The sequence below is a fragment of the Centroberyx gerrardi genome, chromosome 5 (genome assembly GCF_048128805.1).
Source record: "Centroberyx gerrardi isolate f3 chromosome 5, fCenGer3.hap1.cur.20231027, whole genome shotgun sequence".
Lineage (NCBI taxonomy): Eukaryota > Metazoa > Chordata > Actinopteri > Beryciformes > Berycidae > Centroberyx > Centroberyx gerrardi.
Genome location: NC_136001.1, coordinates 32,326,053 through 32,350,959, shown reverse-complemented (window position 1 = coordinate 32,350,959; position 24,907 = coordinate 32,326,053). Strand labels below are relative to the sequence as shown.

Here is a 24,907-nt window from a genome sequence, read left to right as displayed (position 1 = left end):
ACACACACACACACACACACACACACACACCATGTACCCTGACACCTCCCATCCTGCCCTGTAACTTACTAGACGCCTATTGTTTAAAGTTCCAGCATTTCTGTTTTTAGAAGTTTCCATTTGGGACAGGCTGTTCTCCTGCATCCCCGCCTTTAAAATGTCAGCCATTCTGGGTCACTAGGAATAGAGACGCAAACACAAGCATGTACACACACACACACACACACACACACACACACACACACACACGCACACACACACACACACACACAGGCATACACATCATCAATGCTAATGCCAAGATGCACACACACAAACACACAGACAAACACGCACATGCACAAACACACTCAGAAACCCACACACACATACTCACACACATGTGAAGACACACTTGTGCGCACACACGTGAATGCATATGAATACATCGACACACACACACACACACACACACACACACACACATGCATACAAACAGGAATGGGACCTATTTTCCTCGCCATTTCTTTTTCTATTGTTCTCATCTAGATAAGCAAACACGAGAGAGAAATAGAGAGAGAGAGGGAAAGACAGGGAGATAAAGAAAGAGAGAGACGGTAATACTGATAATATTTCCTAGCCGTACTTTCTCTATTGTTCTCATCTAGATAAGCAAACAGAAGAGAGAGTGAGAGAGAGAGAGAGAGAGAGAGAGAGAGAGAGAGAGATGGGGACTGACTATAGCCTGATAATATTTCCAGGCCATACGTCCTCTATTGTTCTCATCTAGATGAGCAAACACGAGAGAGAGAGAGAGAGAAAGAGAGAGAGAGAGAGTGTAAAAGTGAAGGGGATGAACAAGCGGCCCAGTAATATTCTAGTTTCATAAATAGCCGGGCTGCTAATCTGTAACTCGAACAAGCCAAAACCCCCCGAGGGATTCTGTCCTCATAACAGAAGCCTCCTTCGCTTAATCAATCTATTCATTCAGCAGTCGAGAGGCAGAGAGGAGCGGCGAGGAGTTTGTGGAAAATAATATCCCGTGTCTTTCCGACGCTCCTCTCATATCCTGCCGTTTGTCTGCTATATGGAAGCCCGCTGCGACCAAAGTTCGCGTCAAAAACACCCCCCCCCCCACCATAAAAGTATCTAGAAACTGGGTTTTTAGGCGACGATTGGCGATGGAGCGTTAAAAATCCCTCCAGGAAACCGGCGAGTTGGAGCAGCTTGGCGGGAAACAGCCTGAGTGCTAGCTGGAGTGGAGGATCCACAGCATCTTTCTACCAGATGAGTCAAGACGAGCAGCAGAAATCCTCCCTATAGATGGATGTAGATGGATAGACTGCACATGCTCCACTTCTCATCCACACTACGGTGGCCAGTTTAGGACATCCTCAGCCAGCTCCGTAGATGTAGTAGATGTCAGACTAAGATGGAGTTGTATCAGGTTTATCTGTACTGTCTTTTGCTGTCTTTTGTCAGTTATTGTTATTTCAGATAAGTCCAGCTAAATCTGACAAAGTACATCTACGAATGACAAAGGCAGCTCAGGATGTCCCAAACTGGCCACCGTATCCCCATGTCAAAATTATGGATGCTTATCAAAATATGTTGTGTGTGTCGTGTCTCTTTATGTATTTATCCACTTACAACTTTTACAAAGACAGACAGCTCTGTTGGGCCATGGACCAAAAATGAATCTATTCACTTCAGAATGTGTCTATCTTAAAAAAAAAGCCACCAAACTGTTAGTGGTTACAACTATTATTTCATTGCATAATTGGTAACACTTTACAATAAGGGTACATTAATTAAGGGTTAGTTAATGCTTAATAAGCATTAACTAACCCTTAATTAACAGTTAACTAATGTGTCTGGTAATCATTTACTAATGGTGTTCATGTTAACTAAGGTATTAATTTATACATTATTTAATAGTCATCTTTATAAACTATTACATAATGTATAAATTAATACCTTAGTTAACATGAACACATTAGTAAATTACACATTAGTTAACCTTATTAAGCATTAACTAACCCTTACTAAGCATTAACTAACCCTTATTAAGCATTAACTAACCCTTAACTCAGTGTACCCTTATTGTAAAGTGTTATCGCATAATTTTGAAAACTCAGTAACAGTTTGTACAGAAAGTGGGTCAGGGAAAAGCCAAGGAGCATCATTTTGAAATCTAACGTATTTCAATTCTAAAATTCAAAACAGACCTTGGCGTTTCTAGTCTTAACACGCCATTTGAACTTGCCTGGAGCCTTAAAGTCTTACATTCAAAACCTTGAGTTTCTTAAAACAAGAGAGCAAATCTGTCAATGGGGAACGATTATTTTGCTTGTTATCAATGCAACCGATGGATGTAGTTTTTATTTGCAGAATTAGAGTTTAGCCATCTTCTTAAGGCTGACATGAATCTTTATGACATGAATTCACAGTATGCACCATGGTGAGTCATATCAAATTCATGTAAGTTGTATGAGGGAAAAGGGTCTTTTGAGGAAAATACGCATAAATTAATGCTTTTCTGAAAGCATAATAGTCTTTTGTTGATATTCGTGGGCGTTTTGCCTTCTGAGAATCAATGACTGGAGGTCAAGGTTCGCCCAGCCTTTCATTTACCACTGCAGCACTGGGACCGATCTGCCTTATTGGAGGCTAATATGAGAAAATTCATGAAACAAGTTGATTTGCATTAAAAAGCAATAAAGTTATCTCACCCTATTGGCACGTCTACATTCACATTTTATGTATTTCACTGATATTCTTATCCAGAGCAAACATTAGGATAGAGTTAAAATCCTGACAATAATCCTCTAACAGAAATGTTAGCAAAAGACATAAAAAAAAAGCACTAAGTGTTTTTTTTTTTCTCTTGTGTAATGAAACTTAAGGTTTTAAGACCAGATACAAGGTTAAATGAGATTAAATGTTATGATGGACATTTTTGCGGTCAGTGAGTTGCACTCTTGTCACTTCAGTGATTGGCTCCTGGGACGGTAAGGGTGGACGCGATTGGCCAAAACCTGCTATGGGAGACATGACTGGCTACATGATATTCTAGTAAAGAGGAAATACAATAAAAAACAAACTCAAACAAGGCGTAACTGGCTACATAAACGAGGTAGTAAAGGAGGAATGAAATGGAAAATATCTGAAAGGAAAAATTAAGATAAAGATATCAAGAGAGGGATAATTGGCTCCTGGAGTGGTGGTTTATGGTTATTGGCCGGTGGGGATTCTCAGGGGACGTGTGATTGGCCAGAGACATGGGAGACAAGCCGTGATTGGCTGCAGGGCAGGAAGTCGTAGTGCTGAGAGCTTAGAGAGCGGTAGATAATCCTCTGAGTGAAAAATCCATCCTGTGTGTGTGTGTGTGTGTGTGTGTGTGTGTGTTTAGGTGTGTGTGTGTGCTTGTGTGTGCGCGTGTGTGTGTGTGTGTGAGTGCAAGAAGAGAGAGAGAGGGTAAGGGTGGGGGTCTAGATGGATAATCCTCTCCTGTCTGACAATTACCACTCTATGTGTGTGTGTGTGTGTGTGTGTGTGTGTGTGTGTGTGTGTGTGAGTGTGTGTGTGTGTGTGAGTATTCATGTGACTAGGTGTATAATCCTCTTCTCTTTGACTACCGGCAGACAGATTAGAGCCGTCTTGCTTCTTTGGCTTCAGAAGTGTTTTAAGAGACTTGTTCTCATAGCAGTTCATTTATTTGCTTTTATGTGTTCATATGTGTGTTATTTATATGTATTTATAGATGTTCCATTATTATTATTATAACATTTTGCATTATAATTTTGCATTATAATTTTGCATTATTTGTATTATTTGTATATTTTGTAATTTATACATCTATGCTGTAATTAATTTTATTTTATGTATCTGATTTCAATTTAATTCAACTGAATTCTACTGTCTTGAGCCTAGGGAACCAAACTGAATCACCTGCTGCAGTTCATCCAGGCAGCATCACACACTTTATTACCCAGAATTCTGTCTGACACGTAAAGTGACCTCTTTTCTTCACTTACTATTTTGGAGGCGAAAGTTGGACCCCATGAGGTTGTAAAAGTATAAAAGATGCACAAACATGCACATAAAAAAAGACACATACTTATACACAAGTGCACACACAAACACACACAGGTGTAAGTGATACCAGGCCGTCCCTACAGGCAGACAGGCAGACAGGCAGACAGACAGGCAGACAGACAGACAGGCAGACAGACAGACAGGCAGACAGACAGACAGACAGACAGACAGACAGACAGACAGACAGGCAGACAGACAGACAGACAGACAGACAGGCAGACAGGCAGACAGGCAGACAGACAGGCAGACAGACAGACAGACAGACAGGCAGACAGACAGGCAGACAGGCAGACAGGCAGTGTGAGGGAGTAAATGAGGTCAAGGACCTGAAAGCCGCACTAAATATAGCTTCTTATTGACAGAAATGAAAAACAATACAGGGAAAGAGAAGGAAAGAGAGGGGAGATGGAGAGAAGATGAAAGTTATGTATGAGATCACCTCAGTCTTCAGTATCAATATCTTGTCTCTGCCTCTATTTTTGTCTTTATCTCACTCTCATTTCTTCCTGTCTGTCTGTCTGTCTGTCTGTCTGTCTGTCTGTCTATCTGTGTTGACTTCTCTAAGTAAAAGTAAGTAAGAGAAGTCACAAAGTGCTTCACATGATACAAACAAACAATATAAATAAAATAAATAAAAGAGCATACAGAATCCAGGTGATGCAACAGCCTACACTACCAGCCGAGTCACAAAGTGCTTCACATGATTAAAACAAACATTATAAATAAAAGCTGTAAGGAGGCAGACCAAAATACAGATGGTAAAAGGAACAAAGGGAGCAACAAAAATAGGATGACCCGTTCATTAAAACCAGCATTTACCTGCCTCAACAATTAAGAAGTAAAACTAAAAGCCAAAGTGAAAAGATGAGTTTTTTAAGCGTTTTTTAAAGCAGTTGACCGAGTTAGCAGTGCAGATAGAGGGTAAGCAGTTCCATAATCTAGGAGCCAAAACAGAGAAAGCACATTCGCCTCTTTAATTGAATTTAGCAAGAAGGCCTTGATCAGCAGATCTGAGGCACTGGGATGGTTTGTATTGGGACAATAAGTTGGAAAGATAAGATCCAATCCTTAGACTCAATTCAGAATTTGATGGGTAACCAATGCAGAGAGGCTAAAATGGGAGTAATGTAGTCTCAGTTAGTAGTTAGTAACTTCGCAGCAGCATTTTTGACCAATTGCAACCGAGCAATAGTGGTTTGGTTGAGGCAGGTAAAAAGTGCATTACAATAATCAAGGCGAGACGACACAGAAGCATGGATTAGTATTTCCAGCTCCTGGGAAGCCGAGCAGATTTCATTTTGGCAATATTTCTTAAATGAAGGAAACAGGACGGGTCAAATTTAAAATTGGGGTCACACATACATTTTTAACTGACGACTTTATATTAATTCCAAGAGGACCAAGGCACTGACTAATCACTGACTAGTCACAAACTGATTGTTGATTTGGCCCCAAAATCAAAACTAGCACCTCTGTTTCGTCAGTGTTAAGATGTAAAAGGCTGAGAGCTGAGAGCCTCCGATCTTTGGTCAAGCACAGAGAGTAGAGAGTAGCCAGACTATTAAGACCAGCGGGTCCAACTGAGAATGTGCTATTAGAAAGGTAAGAAGAGAACCAGTTTAGGGCCAAGCTTCACAAACCAATTCAGTGCCTGAGCCTATCAATCAAGATACTATGATCAATAATATCAAAACCAGCGCTTAGATCAAGGAGCACTAACAGTCATTCAGGACTCTCAGAGGGGCGGTTTCTCTGCTGTGCTGCTGACGAAAGCCGGATTTAAATTGATCAAAGACATTATTACCTTCCACCAACGCCACGAGTTGTTTAGCCACAATCATTTCAAGAATTTATGAGATAAAAAGTAGTTTTGAAATGGGGCGATAGTTACGGGGGAATGATGGATCAAGGCCAAGGTTTTTTCGGAGCGGCTGGACTGAGGCCATCTTAAAGTAGTTTGGTACACAGCCAGATGTGAGGGAAGGATTTACAGCAGTCAGGATACTGGGGCAGAGGGAGGCAGGGTTTCTGTTTAGCTGCTAAAATGTCAAGGGGCTCCATCAAGTGTAAATATAGCTATTTCTGATACACACACTTCCCTCATATACCTTCTCTGTATTTCAGATATTCTCTCTTTCATATACTTTCTTTCTTTCTTTCTTTCAGCAAAGGCAGTTAGTTCCCACAAAGACAGAAGCATGGAGGGCAGACTGTGTGTGTGTGTGTGTGTGTGTGTGTGTGTGTGTGTACTGCCGTCTTTTCATCTGTGGTTGAATCATACTGTAGTAAGCACACACACACACACACACACACACACGTCTAGCCTAGCACTACCGCAGCGCAGTGCTCAGCAGGGATCCTCTCCACATCTTGCCGATCTTAATCAGCACTCTGTGTGCGTGTGTGTGTGTGTGTGTGTGTGTGTTTGTGTGTGTGTGTGTGTTTGTGCGAGTGTGTGTGCGTGTCTCACACTCAGAGTGTTAAGCGATGAGTCTGGCACTGCAAGCCAACTCGGGTCAGATCCACAAACAAGCTCTCTGTCAGACTGTTTCCACTGTAGAATAATGTAATGTCTTTGTAATGCCTGGATTACTTCAGCAGTAGAGTAATGTCTTTGTAATGCCTGGATTACTTCAGCAGTAGAGTAATGTCTTTATAAAGGCTAGATTACTTCCAATGTAGTTGAAGATTTGCTGCTGATACACATATTTTTAGACAACAAAAATGAAGCGAAGCGAGGAAGCGTGCATCTGGTATTTTCTGCATCAACAGTAACATAAACATCTTTTTCCTACATTTCAGAGTCCTAAATGACACTTTAGAGATCGTTTGGTCGGCGTTTTTCCTGTTTTTTCGGGGTGGTGTTTTTGGGGCGGCATGTTTCCTGTCCCTAACTCCCTGTTTTGTAAATGGTACTGAGGCGAGCTGAGCCGCTGCTGTCCAACGTGGAGTCAACAGAATCGATAGCGAGTTCACCTCAGGCGACCGCCGCTCTCCTAATGACAATCAATCACTCCTTTGATAAGAGACGAAAATGTAACAACTATACTGTAGGTCTGGTGTTTCTACAGAAACCAGCGGCCTGTAACAGACTAACTCACCGAAACACACACCAGACTGGTTGCCCGTATTGATTTTTGTGATTGATTAAAGGCCCTGCTTGGAGAGAGAAGTGGAGAGTAAAGTTATTGACACACAAGACCGGTCCAGTACATCTATATACTGGTACAGCCGGAGCCGGGTGTGGGATTAAACAGTATGTACGTCTGTTGTACCAACATGTGTGAATTCTATTATTCTAGTACTATGCCTTCTGTTTGGGATTTGTGCAATATGCTGTATTGTTGATTTGTATTTTTTTATTGTGCGGAAAACCAACAGCACTGTGAGTCCAAAACACATTTCGGTAACACTTTACAATAAGGGTCACTAAGTTAAGGGTTAGTTAATGCCTAATAAGGGTTAGTTAATGCTTAATAATGCTTAATTAACAGTTAACTAATGTGTAATTTACTAATGGTGTTCATGTTAACTAAGGTATTAATTTATACATTATTTAATAGTTTATAAAGATGACTATTAAATAATGTATAAATGAATACCTTAATTAACATGAACACCATTAGTAAATGATTACCAGACACATTAGTTAACTGTTAATTAAGGGTTAGTTAATGCTTACTAAGCATTAACTAACCCTTAACTTAGTGACCCTTATTGTGGAGGACAACAAAGTATATTGCATCGCATCACATCGTATCATATCATATCGTATCATATCATATCGTATCGCATCATATCGCATCGTATCGTGTCATACCGTATCGTAAGTAGTGTCCTGCTCAAAGGTTTGTTTTTATCTCTACTGGTCTTCTGCAGTCGGGCCTGGAGAAGCGCCCCTGCAGCAGTGGGGGGGTTGAGTGCCTTGCTAAACGGCACCTCGGCAGCAGTTTGCAGCATTTGAACTGGAAAGCCTCCACTCAGCAGGTTTACCTCAATTGAGTTACAGGAGCTGCTGCTGTCGGCCAATCAGGGTCCAGAATTGTGAGGATTTTGTCTTCATATTCATTCAATTTCACCAGTTCAATTGAAAATGTAACTAAACTACATTTATTTGCAAAGCATCATGAAGAACAATATTCTTTTTCTGAGCCACAGTAGATTTGAAAACAAAATCATGAAAACTGAATGATTTGGGACTTTTAAACTCAGTGCTTTCCAGATGAGGTGAAAACATGAGTGCTAAACCACATGAAATTCTTCGACCTAGTGGTTGGTATGGAACCAAATCAATGCTGTTATGATCACTGGGTTTGCTCCACTGCTCTGATCTGATCAGTGTTAGCATCAGCATCTGTTGAGCCAGCAGGAGCTCAGGGCTAACACCGCAGCGGCTAGCAGGGAGGCAGCTAGCTAACAGAGAGGATCAATATCTGATGAGCTAATTACAGAAGGGATTGACAAGGTCATGATCTGTCTGTGTGTGTGTGTGTGTGAGTGCGTGTGTGCGCGCGCGTGCATCTTCTCTCACTTCACTAATCATCAATATCAGTGAATTGGATAAGGGGTCATGGAGGGGAGGAAGGGAGTCTTACACGGTTTAAAAGCATTCATTCAAAGCAATCAGAGTGTAAAATAATAAATAATTGATAATCTTCAGTCAAAGATTCATCTTCAGTCAAAGATCCATCCAAGTGTGTTTAGAAATGTTTTGAACAGCCGATGTGGTAAAGCCAATTCAAATCTTTTGCAGTGTAAATCAAGCTGCACATCACCAGAAAGTATACAGCCGCAGTTTGTAGGTCTGTTTTTTTCCCCAAGTGGTGGATGTTTTATTTTGGAACTAAACTCCTCACACACGCATACACACACACACACACACACACACACACACACGCACGCACATGCACGCACACACACAAGGACACACAGGAACACATGCGCATATCCAAAAATAAGCAATTTTGTACACTATTTTTTATAAGTTTGTTGTTCTGTAAGACACTTTGTGACAAGCCTGTATGTAAAATGCACTTTATCAATAAGTCCGACTTGACTTGGGGAACAACTGTGACATCACCAAAGAGTTTTACCCAGAATCCTCTAAATTCCTAGATTTAAGATGTAATTGGGGCTAAATCCAAGCTAACAAAGATCTACTGACCAGATGAAATGCCAATTAAAGTCAGTGAAGGCCAGTTTAAGAAGATCACAGTCAAGATCTGCATCAAATGTGGTCTAATCTGTTGTCACAGTGTATAGGAAACGGCTGGTTCATCCCAAAATTCACCAGTCACTTCCACTATTTTAGACCAGAAGTTTAGAATATAATAAATCTGCATGATGGGTGGCAGTGTAGACTAATCTATCAGCCACAACATGTTTTATCAGTATTGGTCTGGTGGCTGATGTAAGTTTCTAACCCGATTGTGGCTAAATGTCATCTGGGAAAGATGTGCTGATCAGATTAAGAGCCAATTAAACTGCACCATGCCCATTTAAGAAGATCACAGCCAAAATCCTGCATCAAATTTAGTCTAATCTGATGTTACTGTGTTCCTTGATCTCTAAAACATGACCAAGTCAAGTATGAACTGGTGTAAGAAGTCTTGAAGTGTGTGCTTTAGTACAGCAGTTTATACTAAAAGAGTTCAGGTCCAAACGGAGAGATCCACCATTTCCAAAATGGGACTAAATGATGACAAAATGATTGCATATGATTGCAAAATTGCAGTAAAACAGATTACGGAACTTGTTAAGTCCTTGGTTGGCAAAATCATAACAGATGTTACAGACCAGATCCTTTATATTTCAGAGATGTTAAATAATAAACTTCAGGCCATGATTTATTTTCACCAAATTCTCTACTTCTAGTTGGAGTTTTTGAGACGGGATTAGAAACAGCGGAGTCGCTACAAAGCTTTCAGAGAGAAAATGCTATTTTGGAATCATGAATCATTACTTCCTCAATTATCTTCTCCGCATTAGATAAATAGATAGATTTTTTTTTTTCCTTCAAGAGGAAAATCTCCACTTTATTCATCATCATCATGTATAGGCTGTTTTTCTCTCCTGACCCCTGCTGCCCTCCCCACCTCCATCCTCTCCCCTCCGTTCCTCCCTCCATCAGGGACAGAGGGGGGGGGCTTGTGTCCCTTTAGATCTCATCCAGATGTTTCCTTTAATCCTCAATAGCTGCAATTACAGTAATACATACAACAGATCAGCTAATCATATTTGCACACTAATGAATTCATGAAATTTTCGCACTATTTCACAAGAACAAATTAATTTTCGCTTTCTCGCCGGACGCGTTTTATCTCCTCTCCCGGCTCCCTCCTCGTTCTCCTCGTCCTCCTTATCTCTCCTCACAATTCTCCACCTCCGCCCATCTATCTCGCCCCCCCACCCCTCCCCCTCCCCTCCCTTCCTCCCTCCCATTGTCCTAGGTGTAATTCATCTGCTTCCCGTCCTGAAAGCGAGGGGGAAAAAAAAAAACAAGAGACAACAGAGGAGGAGAGCAGACGAGAAACGACAAGAGCCCCCGTGTCCCCTTAGATGTTGCAGATGATGCCTTTAATCTTGTCAATAGCTGCAATTATAGTAATTATCCCTAATGGCGGCGCATTGTGTGGAGGCTGTGATATGTTTAACAGACGCCGCCGCGCCGCCTCCGCCGCCTCCGCCGCCTCCGCCGGGCGGAGAGGGCACACAGCTCAGATTCATGTTAATGAAACCGACACAAAACAAGACGAAATGGATGACGGGCCCAAATAACCCGGGGTTTATGGACTGAGAAGAGCGTTTGTCAAACTCCGGGTCGGGGGCTGGCGGAGGTCTCAGAGACGTTACCGAGCGGTCAGAGGGAGAAGAGAGTCTAGATTCATGTTCGTTAAGGTAAAAAGGGACTTGTGGTTAAAAAGAGGCAAAAACAATGGGATGATATGTTTCGACAGGGGTGGAAAGAGTACTAGAAAGTCCTACTCCAGTAGAAGTTCTGTTACTTTGCTGGTATTTGATTTAAGTAGAAGTAAAAGTACTGGTGTTAAAATCTACTGAAGTAAAAGTAAAAAGTGTCTCATTTAAAATGTCCTCAGAGTTAAAGTTCCTGAGTTCCTCTTTAGAAAAGAGAACGTTGTTAGCTGTGATCTTTTCCATGTGATTCTGAAAGGAGAGAGGACAGAGTTCACACTAGATCCTTTTCATTGGAAAAAATGGAAATTACAAAATAAAGTGCACAAACATAAACCAGATTATGCTTGTTTTATTTGCTGACTGACTATTCACTGAGAATGGCAACACAATTTGTCACTTTACATCGGTCCAGTTTCTGATGGAGAGCCACCAAATTTGTACTCTGTTATGTTTGCGATTTAAAATGTAGCTAAGTACAATATTTCAGTAAAAATGTACAAATTACTGACTTTAAAAAATACTCAACTAAGTACAGTAACTGGAGTGAATGTAATTAGTTACTTCCACCCTTGGGATATGTTCCCAAATTACAGAGGGTTACAGACTGAGGAGAGTGTTTTTCAAACCGGGGGAGACGGTGCTGAGGGATCCTCGAGTTTCACAAAGAGGGAAGAGAGTCTAAATTGATGCAAAAAGGAGCGTCAAAGTGTCACAAGCCTGGGATTATAATCTCATCTCATGAGTTTTAAACTCTGGCTCACCAGGCAGAGAGAGAGGAGAGGAGAGAGTCATGTTCATGAAACAAAATGAATATTTGTCCCACAAACAAAAAGAACACTCCATCACTCCCTAACTCACTCACTTTCTCTCTTTCACACACAAACACACACACAGGCTCACACACTTAAGAATACACACTCCGTTGCTCACTTCTTCAATCTCTCTCTCTCTCTCTTTCTCTCTCTCACACACACACACACACTCGCTCAGACAGTCGACAACACACTTTCCATCACTCACTAACTCGACCACTTACTTTCTCTCTTACACACACACACACACACACACACACACTCATATACTCACTAACTTACTCAACAACACACAGTCGCTCGCTTGCTATTTCAGTCTCTCTCAGATACATACACACACACACACACACACACACACACTAATAGCCCCGGCAGGTCTTGGTGTGAGGTAGCTCCTTGATGCAGTGATGGAGGAGGCAGACAGGAGACAGAGAACGGGTCAATAATTCATTAGACAGAGGGCTCAACTCCACTTCAACCCGAATAACTGTCTGCGTACACACACACACACACACACACACACACACACACAAAGAAGCATACACCCACGTCTCTCATTCTGTCTCTCTTTCTATCTCACACACTCCCTAACATTGTCTCAAGGGCTGCCAAGGGATCTCTCTCTCTCTCTCTCTCTCTCTCTCTCTCTCTTTATTTCTAACCCTTACTTTTTCTCTCTCTTTCTCTCTCTCTCTCTCTCCTCCTCTATTTGTACAGCTCTTTTCCCTCTTTCTTTCTCTTTCTTTCTTAATTCCTCTTCACATCTGTCCTTTTCTGTCTCTTCCTGCCCCTCTAACTTTATTCCATTCCTTTCCTCTCCAAGAGTCCTCTCCAACTCTTTCTCTCTCTCTCTCTCTCTCTTTCTCTTCCCCGTCTCCTTTTCTCCCTCTATCTCTGTTTCTATTTTCTTCTCTGCCCTTTATCTCTGTGTCCCTCCCTCTCTCTCCCTCTCTCTCTCATCCCTCCCTCGGTGGTTGGCAGGTCTGAGCGGCTGCAGACGGACAGGAGCTGCTGGGAGGCAGGTGAACCACACAGCAGGTGAAATGAAAGATGTGAGACTGCAGCATCAGACCTGCAGCCTCCGCCTCGCACACTGTCACAGCCCGGCGCTTTCGTTCCAAAATGACAGATAACCATTTGGAGAAAAAGAAAACGTACAGTATATATATTGTTGCGTGATGTCTGTTGCTGGATGTTTAAAAAATACAGACAACTACACTCTGTCAGGGCGAAAATAGCTACTACTTTACTACAGACTTCAATTTGAGGTCAAAATTACATAATTGCAGTGAAATTGTAAATAATGCACTTATTTGGTAACACTTTACTTGAAATGCATTTTGATGCATTACAAGCAGATTATTAAAAGCCCATTATGAGCGGAAATAAACTTCACTTACAATATAATCATAATTCAAACGTCAGAAAATTACATTCAACTTAATTTTGTCATTAACTCGACAAAGCCTCCATAAAGTATTCAGCCTCCCACTGTTTGTGCACATTGTGTATTATTATATCATGCTGTTTTAAAAAAAACAGCATGCACTTACAAAGTGCTTATTTATTTTTTCTTCTTTCTTTCTTTTGAGCTCCACTTCGATTAAAGTGTTGGTGACGAGGCAAATGGCCTTATATACAAAATGTATTTGCTTTGTCACATAACAGATTTAAAACCTGAACCTGTCACTCACAATGTGCTTATAATGCTTTTATGATGCCTTGTAATGCCATATGAGCTCCATCTTAAGAAAAGTGTTACCCACTATTCTTTATATTAATATCTAAGAAAAAAAACTGTATGCTACATTATGCGCTACGGCATGCATTTTACAAAACACTAGGGATGGAGAGTCGACTCCAAAAGAGTCGATTCTTGATTCCATCACATTGATTCTGTGAATCGATTCTACTAATAAACAGAATTGGTGTCGACTCCTGTTGCAATCTCGACTCCAAACTCTGGACTCGTAGAAACTCAGTTTCATTTAAATTAATTTGTAATTAATTCATTCTGATTTAGGCCTATCTATACTAATCTGTGTTCAATTGCCTTGGTCTGATTCATTTCACAACAAGTGGGGAGGGGGGAGGGAGAAATTCAAGGCTCACTGGTTGAATGCCAACTGGTGTAAAACTTCAATTTTTGTATTGATTTTCATGTGGAATCGCAATTGATTTAGAATCGATTCCATCAATTCCATTACAAAGGATTTCAAAAAATGTGGAATCGTCCGTCCCTACAAAACACAGATGATCACATTCTCTAAAATAACTGTATTTTGTACAGCTGCATCATATTCAGTTCTGAGTTTGCTGTGTGCTGAGAAGGTTTTGCATGTTTCAGATGGTGAATATCTCACTTTGGAATGAAACGTCTTCAGTTTCAGTTGAAGATCATCAACTGGCTCCTCGCTGAACGATAACAAAAGCAGGGAAGCTCGTCTGAACACACACACACACACACACACACACACTCATCATACACTGACAACATCTCGGCGATGCCTCACACTCAGTCCGACACGTTCACACCTCGGAGCGGCCCGCTGCAGCCGCGGTTCGCAGATCGGACCCGGCGACCTTTTGGCTGGCGGGGCCGTAAAGCTGTCAGAGCGCGGCCGGGAGTGGCGGACTGACCTCGTACAGAGTGATGACCCCGTTGGTCTCGTTGGGAGCTTTCCACTGCATGAAGATCTTCTCTTCGTACGGAGTGTTCTGCAGAGACTCCATCGGCACCGAGCCCGGCACTGCAGAGACAGAGGTCACAAAATATATCACACACTCATCTAAATTATTGCTATTTCTTATCAGGGATTGTTATTTATTGCTGTTGCTGTCACTATTGAGTACAACCAATACTTTGGCAATATATACTAAATTGTACTTCATGCCAATAAAGTTTGTTGAAGGGAATTACATTGAACTGAGACTTTGAATTCTGATGTTCTTCAAAAGCTGCTATGTGTAGCATTTTTAAACATCAATATATCAATGTCACATTAACGGATACCTTGATATAATTACTGTAAACAAACTAGACCATGGTGGAGATGATTGGTCGCCTCTGTCCAGTGGTGTTGTTAGTGCTAGTGTTTCTCAAAATTAAAACCACATTTCCCATAAACCCCTGCTTCCTGTTCCAAAGAAGATGTCGCTACTTGCTACAATTTTTTGGTGGAAATGTGTCAACAAATGCGGCAAACGAACACAGCGAATGTTGGCAACCCAACATAATAAAAATCCAAATGATCAGTTATATTCACACTAATACAATCAACTCATGAAAAGCAATATCTGCTGCCGTTTGAGGCTGATAAAGGCTGTTCATTTTCTCAGCGGTGATCTTGTTTGTTTATGGTAATTACACTAATGTCTCAAAAATAATGATGTATATCATAATGATATATAAAATGTAATAATGATTCCTTGACTTTAAAATGCTAAGCGTAGCCCCTTAAATCAAATATCCTAACAATAGAAAAAGTTACTAAAACTTAATCAACTCCCACACCCACCTGCACTCACTCTCACATACACACACACACACACACACACAAAACACACCAGCAACAACAACAGAAGTGACTATAGCAATATATAAACTGCTGACAGCCCACACAGGTACAACTGACATTTAAATAAAAGACGTCATTTCTGAGAGAAAAGCACAGATTGAATTGAGCGAAAGAGAGAGAGAGAGAGAGAGAGAGAGAGAGAGAAAGAGAGAGAGAGTAACAATGACCTCAACATTGATGCTGTAGGTTTATTTTATATGTTAATACAAATACAGCAGCGAATTGAATAGAGAGAGAAAGAGGGAGTCGAGGGAGGAATGAAAGGAGACGGGGAGGAGAGAGAAAGAGAAAGGAGGGAGAGAGGGAAGAGAGGGAGCGAGGAAAAGGAGGGACGGATAGTCAAGCAAGGCAAGGGAGCAAGATTATGCATATTGGATTTGAGTTCATTTTTTCCATCATTTAATTCTATTATTTCACAGGGCAGAAAAAGTTTCAAATATCTGGGAACCTGCTCGGTAGAAATATTGAGTTATTCAAAATCAGAATCTGTGCTTTTCCCCCGCGAGGCGGAGTGAGACCTGCTGCTCGCTGCAGAAAACCTGATCATGAAGGACATTCACCACGATTAAATATGACACGCTATTCCATTATATTCCTTATATTGTGAAAGCTTAGGCTCTTTTTTTTTTTTTTTATATTAGGTTACGCCGGCGAGTACACGCAGCAAGAATCAGATTGCGAGGTACTTTCTGAAAACAAACTACCGTGCGAAGTATTGCCAATTTGCATCAGACACAGACTGTCGATCCAGATGATATGAGGATCGACAGAGGAAGGCTGGAAAACAGTCGCTTATTTGATGTGATACTTTATTTGGTCTCCATAGGGAAATTGTCAGAGGTCAGAGGTCAGGATCAGCTGAAGAACACCAGTGATTGGATGAAATCTGGTGGACAGGCAGCCTTTGTGGCCCAGGCTGAATCAGCTGACTGGATTTTGGTGTGGTTTCCCTTTTTTAGCCATAACTATTATGCTGCGTTCATGTGCTGGTGGGAAAGTCCAGCTTTTCAAGTTTGAGAAGTGTCCGGAGGTTTGCGCTCTACTGACTGACTTCTAGTTGATCTCCATCTTTGTCCCTCAGCCTCACTGCTGTGGTGTTTCTGCTCTGCACTTCCCACAGATCACCTGTCAATCAAACAGTGTGGGCGGAGCTTGGATTTTCTTGTTGCTGCAGTTTGAGTTTCTCTTTTCTTTGTCTGTTCAGATCATGGTGGCTATCGCTGCTCATGCTAACTACCCAGTTCTTCTTCTTCTGTTTATTCCAAACAAACTGGAAACTTGAAACGCATCACTTCCTGTGCGGCAGAGGATTTTTCCTAGGAAAGAGCGACCAGACACCGGCTGTTTAGGACAGACAGCGGAAAAGCTTTCATCAACTGGATATAGGTTGAATTAGGCTATCAATATGTTTCTTAAATCAGCAATAGAGAGCAGTAAAACAAACATTTAATGACATGATAATGTTGTAGATTATTACCTTGCACTGAATGCATTTTTTTAATGAATATCTGATGATTATCGCAAGAAAAGTTCATCTAAGCTTCTAATGAGTTTATAATCTGCTTTTAATGCATCGCAACACACTTCAACTATAATCACAAATGTGTGCGACGGGACTAAAGTGAGTGATGAGTTTTAGTTCTCGGTAGTACTCGGTTATACCAGTGGATATCACATTCCATATATATATATATATATATATATATATATACTTCATACTGTTAACCTTTGCACATTCTCCGGTCAATATTTTGCACATTCCTGCACAAACTGTACAGCTTTTTCATTTCACTTTAAAAGCAGATATATTGCACATTTTTTATTATATTTTTTCATATTCTGTATTGTAAATATCTTTTTGACTTGCAGTACTTGTGTTTTTTACTTCTACTTTCTTATTTTTCTCGATGTTTATTGTATGCACCTACATACCAAGGCAAATTCCTTGTTGTGAAAACTTACTTGGCAATAAACCTGATTCTGATTCTGATCCCTAATCTGTTCCAGTGTCCATGCAGGGCTTTAGACATCACCTGCCTGTTCCTTAGAGGGTTAATGTGAGGAATAGTGTGTACGGTCAGTAGGAAGATACTGAGCAACAACAACACACACTGCAAAGGATCTGTGCAACTCTCTTCTCTCATTCACACAAACAGCGGGCTGAAGACACGTTCACTACGCAGCTACTAGACTCATTATAGTCAAATCTACCTAGCAACAAGAGGAGTGTGTGTGTGTGTGTGTGTGTGTGTGTGTGTGTTATAGAGAGAGACAACGCTTTCACACGTCGTTATAAAGGCATACTGACAGAGAGGAGGTGTCAGACATGAAATCGGTGTGTCAGGGAGTGAAGTTGTCAAACAGACACACACACACACACACACACACACACACACACAGACACACCTACAGCACATACACATTACACACTCACATGCACACACAGAGAGATATTCACGCACACACACACACACACACACACACACTGAGGTGTGAATTGTTCTAAATGTTAAGGAACAGACAGAGCCAGGAGGGAAAACTGACTGCTAAGTGCTAAAAGTGTGCGTGTGTGTGTGTGTGTGTGTGTGTGTGTGTATGTTTTCTGCCTTTTCCTTCCAGGGCTTATTTCTTTCCCTAGCTCTTCTCTCTCCTCCATCATCACTCCAGGGTCGCATGAATATTTCACAGGGTGCTGTGACTTCTGACCTTTGACCTCTTCACTATTTGTTGCTTATAATGTTGGCGATGTGAGAACTGAAGCGTATTCTACTGCTGCACTCATGGTCAGCCCCTTTTGGATAAGAGCATCAGCCAAATGCCTATTATATACAGTATATCATAGAAATGAGCGTGACAATAGCAGGAGGCTTTCATTACTTCCTTCATCTGATGCGACTCGACAGAGAAAAGCTTTTCCACAAGATCCCGAACCTTCAGCCGCTGACGGCCGCAAATTGAATCTAACAAAAAAGACAGATGCGCCGCAGCGTTTCCTTTTTACACTTGAGAATCGCTCGCCATTATCCGTCGTTCTTCAAAACATCAAGGAGCTTCAGGACGACCTCCGGTGTGGGGAATTTCAAAGCCCTCCTGCTATTTTTCAAACGATGAATCTGTGACACGGCCCGGCCGAGGATTCAATGCATCACACAGAGGACAGAGCGATTCTTTTGGCTCTAACAAGGTTTCGCTACTCACAAATCACGGCTCAGTATTTTAAAAACCCAGATGATTCCAGTTACAAAAATCTTTGCAGAAAATAATCGCTTGTGCAAACCAAGGTCTTATGTTAGCTGACACGTTCGGCGCCGTCTTTTTCTGCTGCACTGAAAGTGTTTTCTAAGGCAGCGATCGGCCTCAGGTCATCATCACAGCACAGTGAGCAGCACACCAGACACACAGGACAAAAGAGCCGCTGCACAGGTGGATACAATGAGTTCATTAGTCCAATTAACCAATCACAGCATAGTCTATTGAATCATTACTGTTGGAACCAATATTAATGATTCATAAGATGATGTTGTGGTTGGTTATTTGGAATACATTTCGTGACCTTGGTATTATAAGGTTCTATCTGATATTTTGTCAAAGCTGAGTTAGTCGCATGAACCTATGCTATGAGTGCCTGTTGACATATGTGTGGTGTTATTTTTTGAAAATAATGAAAACTTTGAAGCTCAATATCTTAGAACTATCCTGAAGGCAGATAGAACCTTATAATTCTAAGCTCACGATTTTTAGACTTTTCCTTAAAATACTTAAAGGAACATTTCACCATTTTTTAACCTTATTTCTATATATTGGTCCTCACTAATACATGCTATGAGACGCCACCATGTCTGCCGATGACGTCATGAATTTTGGGACTTCATGGTTCCTTCTCATAGCATGTATCAGTGAGGACCAATATATGGAGATAAGGTTAAAAAATGGCGAAGTGTTCCTTTAATGTAATGTTGTCGTTTTTGGTGTTTCTAACCAACAGTAATGATTCAAAAGACTATGCTGTGATTGGTTAATTGGACTAACGAACTCATTGTATCCACCTGTGCAGTAGTTCTTCTGTCCCGTGTGTTTGTACTTTGCTCTGATGCTCAGCAGTAAAGCGCTGTGTATCACAAGGCAGTGTGCATGGAGTCTCTCCTCTCCTCTCCTGTGTTTCTTTTTTTTGGACGTTTTTTTCTTTGTTGTATTATCTGTAACTTTATGGATGTTTAATCGCTGCTGTCTTGGCCAGGTCTCTCTTGCAAAAGCGATTTTAAATGTCAATGAGGCTTTACCTGATTAAATAAAGGTTAAATAAAATATGAAAAAAATGAATGAATTATCATTCAATCGTTCAGTGACATTAGAAGAGGCGGGACGTGCATTTGCCTCTGTAATGGATGGCTGGTGAGGACGACCCAGCTGCTACACTGATGAGAGAAACCATCCTTTAACTGAAATGTTACAGGTCAAAGTCCCACAAAACACAATGTGACTCACAGATATGGAGATACACAGTCTGAGCTTTAAGCATCAACACACACACACACACACACACACACACACACACACAAACAAACACACACAAACAGACGGTGAGAGAAGTCATATTTTGATTAGTAATTCCAAGGTGTTGATTAAGGCCCGGCCTGTGGAGCATATCAAATTATCCTAACAAAGAAACGCAATTAGATGCTGCCATTTTTATTCAACACCTTATCACTCACTCTGTGTGTGTGTGTGAGTGTGTGTGTGTGTGTGTGTGTGTGTGCGTGCGCTGATCTTTCATGATGCACAATGTCTACCTGGATATCTGAGGGGTGCTTTGTGTGTGTGTGTGTGTGTGTGTGTGTGTGTGTGAGAGAGAGAGAGAGAGAGCCTTTCATGACTCATAATATTTACCCTGATATCTGTGGTGTGTGTGTGTGTGTGTGTGTGTGTGTGTGTGTGTGTGCATCATGACTCAAACCTTGTACCTGCATATCAGCTTGGTACCTGCTTTTGTGAGTGTGTGTGTGTGTGTGTGAGTGTGTGTGTGTGTGTGTGCGTGTGTGTGTGTGTGTGTGTGTGTGTGTGTGTGTGTGTGTGTGCGTGCGTGTGTGTGTGTGTGTTCCTGTGCACCTTGGGGGCTGAGACAGAGGGAAACATCCTTCATTGAAAAGATAACGGCAGCTGTAACACATTAATCATAACTTGATTAACTTCCACCGTGCCGCACAATGAAAGGCCTGCTTCATTAAGCCAAGCCTCTCTCTCTCCTTCTACCGTCTATGTCTCTCTCTCATTCTCTCAATATGTATCTACCTCTTTTTCTTCTATTCCTCTTTTTTCCTCTATCTCTCTGCCTCTGTCGCTTTTTCAGTTCAATTCAAATTAGCTTTACTGGCATGAAATGAATCTCCGTGTTTCATCCGCTGGCTCTCTATCTGCCTCTATACTTTTTTTTATTATAACTGGCTACAAAACTGCTTGTTTATATGTAAATTTTGACTTATTTGTTATTAGTCTTAACAGCTTTGCAGCAGGTATTTTTTATCCAAAGCGAATTTAAAAAATAATGCTTATTAGCAAAGTCGGGGAGTGGCTGCCCTCCATGTAATCAAGCTAGGAGTTTACATTTTGCAGTAGTTTAGTGAACTAAATCCAATAGCATACACTATCACTGTCACTATCACTATCACTATGTGGATAGTGAGTTTGTTACTTGTCATTGTGAGGTAATTCAACTACCAGCTATTTTTGGCTATAAAAGAGAATTTCTCATCCTTTTATTTAATTTAATTTAGTATATTTTTTCATTTTCTTCCTTTAATTGTCAAATTTGCGCAAGTCAGATGCTGCAAAGACACTTAAACCTCTTTATTTTAAAGATGTTTGGTTCTGGTTTGGCTCCAGACTGAGTGATATTAGCAGTGATGGACTTTACATCCAACAGAAATGTAACATTCCTTTGCACTTACTTTCCAATAAAATACAAATTTTGTTCACATTGTAATCAGTGGCATTTTTTGCACTCGTGATTTTGTATTATATGACATTGCAGATATGATATTTTTTTGTAGGCTGATCTACTTAATCTAAGCACCATATCTTAAACTGCAGTAGGAAACTTTGCATGTTGGTGACAAATTGTCAAATGGTTTGAAAAATCTGAACTTCAATACCCATAAATCCTGCAAGGTGAGGTCAGTAAACTTCCATTGCATCAATACAGAAGTCATTCAGTGTTTGTAATTTTCATCTTTCCCACCAGCTGCCAAACCAACCAACCAACCAGTGACTTAATTTCCAAATTTTTATCGATTTTGAAGGAAACCCCTTGCCTAAAAAACGTCATCATTCAATATCTCTAAAATCTAGAGGATCCTGTCTATAAAAGTGTTATCATTTTGTCATCCAAGGTCTTGAGTTATCTGACGTTCTTTAAAAACTACTATCATTGATTTATTTTTGTTTTAAAATGGTGGATATCTCATTTTGGCATGAAACGCTTCATTCGTTCTCATGTTAGCATGTAAAAACATGCATCAATCCATGTTACATCCATGTTATTATGATGCCATTCCAGATGTTAGTCCAGATTTCATCACTCCAGAGCGTTCCCAGGGGAAACTCATCCATACAGACTAAACCCTGGAACAAATAAACACGGCTTGTCATGTGAAGATTACATGACAGAAGGATATTAGTTTTAATATGTAATATGTTTCGAGACTGAATACTGTCTGTAGTCAACACTGTAGTTTGTTTTTCATCTGGGGAAATAAAGTGCTGAAAGTCATCAGTCAGTATTTTCCAACACATCCTTCAAAACCAAACGATTTTGTAAGCAAATTTAGTAAGATTGCTCATAACTTAATGTTTTATACGAGAAAGAAGTCTTTTTTTCCCAAATGGTGGATATGTTGTTATGGAATGAAAAATTTAAATCGCTCATTAAACTATTTTTATTTAAGTGTTCAAATCTCACCGAATCTCCAAAAACATGTGTAAGGCTTTGTTCAGACTGCAGGCAAATCCGATTTGTTTCTCAAATCCGATCTTTAGTTCTGACTGTCCACACTGTTATTTGCAAGAGACCGGGTCGGATTTGTGTGTTCAGGCACCGTTAAGCTATCTGCATTGGTTGCCGTGGTAACGACGTCGGCGTGTGTACGTACGGTAACTGATGGCACGTTTTTCAGATACGAAACCAAAAAAAAAACCCCTGCAAATGCAGAATGGAGACGTACCGTCGTTTCCTCCGCACCACAGGACGGTCGAGTCGCGGTACAGAAGTCCTCGTCGCAGCAGAACAACATAAAGGCTGTTGTTTACGTTCTCTATTTTCATTTCTGGCGCTTTGAGCGGCTAGAGCGGTCAGACTGAGACGCATCTGTAGAAATCCGATTTGAATCGCATTTCAAACCACATACAAATGTGGCTTAAATCTGATTCCATGTGTTTTTTTGCTGTTCAGACTTGATCAAATCAATCCGACTCCAATCTGGATATGCCAAAAATCTGATTTGGGCTGGCAGTCTGAACAAGGCCAAGTGGTGCCAAAGACAGCAGGCGACACCAGACATGCTGCTGCTGCTGCTATGAAACAAAGGCTTGCAAAAGCCAAACGAGCACAATGTTTGAAAGAGTCTGATGAAAGCCTTTTGGAACGGTTCACCAGATGATTTGGTTCTCCTAGGAACTTTAAAGCCGGTCTAAACAACAACAGGACTCGTTTGTTCAGTGTTGGTGAGTTAAATCAAAAGTTCACACGGTCCTTGATGGGTTGAGAAAGTTCCATGACCCTTGACACACCAAAGAAACACATTCAAAACACATTCAAAAAAATCCATACGCTTTTAACTGGAAATGCACTTTGATGAATCACTGTTTTGAAAAATGACAAGAAAATAACAAAAGCTTATTCTTGTGATTCTGTTTGTTCCTCCTACTGATCTTAGGAAAGGGCCTGTGCTCTGAAGATAAAAGGATTATTAAGTCTGAATGAGTGTGATTGTCCTCTGAGAGGAGAACGTTGTTCTTAACAGTAAAACCCGTATTCAGCCGCTGTGCCGGGTATTATCCAAGGATATAAACATGTCACAAACACAGGGAATTGACATCAATCTTTTAATATTCCCCTCTGCTGTAGTTTGAGATAAATGTGCTTAACCACTGGCAGATGGATATCTACTCTGATAAAAACAACATGAATCATGTATCGTTTTGTATTATTGTTATTGTTATCATTATGATTAGTGGTAGTAGCAGTAGTAATAATAGCACATCATCTTATGGATCTATGGGTTTAGCAAGGCACTTAACCCCTACCTGATAACTCAGTGTAAGTCACACTGAATACTGAAGGCCTAAAATATAAGTTGTTATGCAATTTCTAACCTTTCTATAGAGGCTTTGAAGTTGTGTCACAAATCTCCAAGCAACCACATCTGACTCTGTAATGGAGGTCCACTGGCTGAACTCAAATAATGGCTAAATAAAGAAAAGAGAGATGAGTGAGTCAGCTTGTTGTGGTGTGGCTGGAGATCCATTCAGTAACGTTCTCAGTAAAAGTGAATAGTGTGATAAGGTGGATTTGGTTCCTGTGACACAGTAAACTGTCTTGTCTTTAGCCCTAGTCTCTACTCCAAAACACTCTGAGTTGTAGCTTGAGAAGAGTCAGCTCAGTTAACCTGAACAAACTGTTAGCTAGCTAACTAGCCAGCAGGCTCATCATACTATAAAGCGAGGAATCTCTGTCTGTGAGTGAGTGTGTGTGTGTGTGTGTGTCCTTCGCATATCTCGAGAACCGTTCGTCCGATCGACTTCACACTTGGCGGGTGTATTGCTGGGGACCCAAGGACGTGCAGTGTCGGATTTGGTGCAATTTGGACACGCGACACGTTCAATATTACTAAACTTTGAATAAACAAGCGGTCAGCGCTCTGTGCAGCAGTGGGGTGAACGGGCACTGCACTAGTTTAGCAAAACAACCAATGTTAATGTTAAAGGCCCCATGACATTTTTTTTTTTTTTAATCTTTTTTCTTATGTTTCTGGACATAGTGTTCATCTATTCACCAATACAGGCCAAAAAAATGAGAAAAAAAAAGTTGATTTCTCTTTTCATTTCATTTCTATTTCTCTTTTGAACGCAGGTAAACAGCACGTTTCTGTTGATGACTCATCCTGCACTTGGGGGCGGATACAAACATTTCATCCAATAAAATTGAAAGTGATTCACTTAAACACAATTCAGCAGCATGACTAGTTTATTTATATATTGTCAGAATCTGCTTTGTTTGCGTTCCTTTATGTGCTAGAAGAGAGAAAAAAACACAATTCTCCAGTCTCCTCTACCGGAGCAACAGATCACAGAATCACTGATTTTGGGGTTTTATCATGGAGGAAGAGACACAACCCAAGACACTCCCAGAGTTCAACATCACTGTAAGGAGGTGAGACAGTTGTTGCACTGAGTTCCTGTGACAAATCTGATGAATAAGTGTGTTTGTGGTTCAGGTGGTGAAGCAGCTGTACTGAGCTGCGCTGACAGCAA

At 40.8% G+C, this 24,907-nt stretch overlaps 1 protein-coding gene across 9 annotated transcripts in view; it reads right to left on the bottom strand.

Moving 5' to 3' along the window:
- The window catches only part of ptprt (protein tyrosine phosphatase receptor type T), a 359,275-nt gene that overhangs the window by 201,687 nt on the left and 132,681 nt on the right, over positions 1-24,907 (bottom strand). For all 9 annotated transcript variants that reach the window (XM_078283910.1, XM_078283906.1, XM_078283907.1 and 6 more), the window contains exon 10: positions 14,445-14,554. In XM_078283910.1, the coding sequence (XP_078140036.1) occupies positions 14,445-14,554 (110 nt within the window). The remainder of the gene's footprint in view (positions 1-14,444; positions 14,555-24,907) is intronic.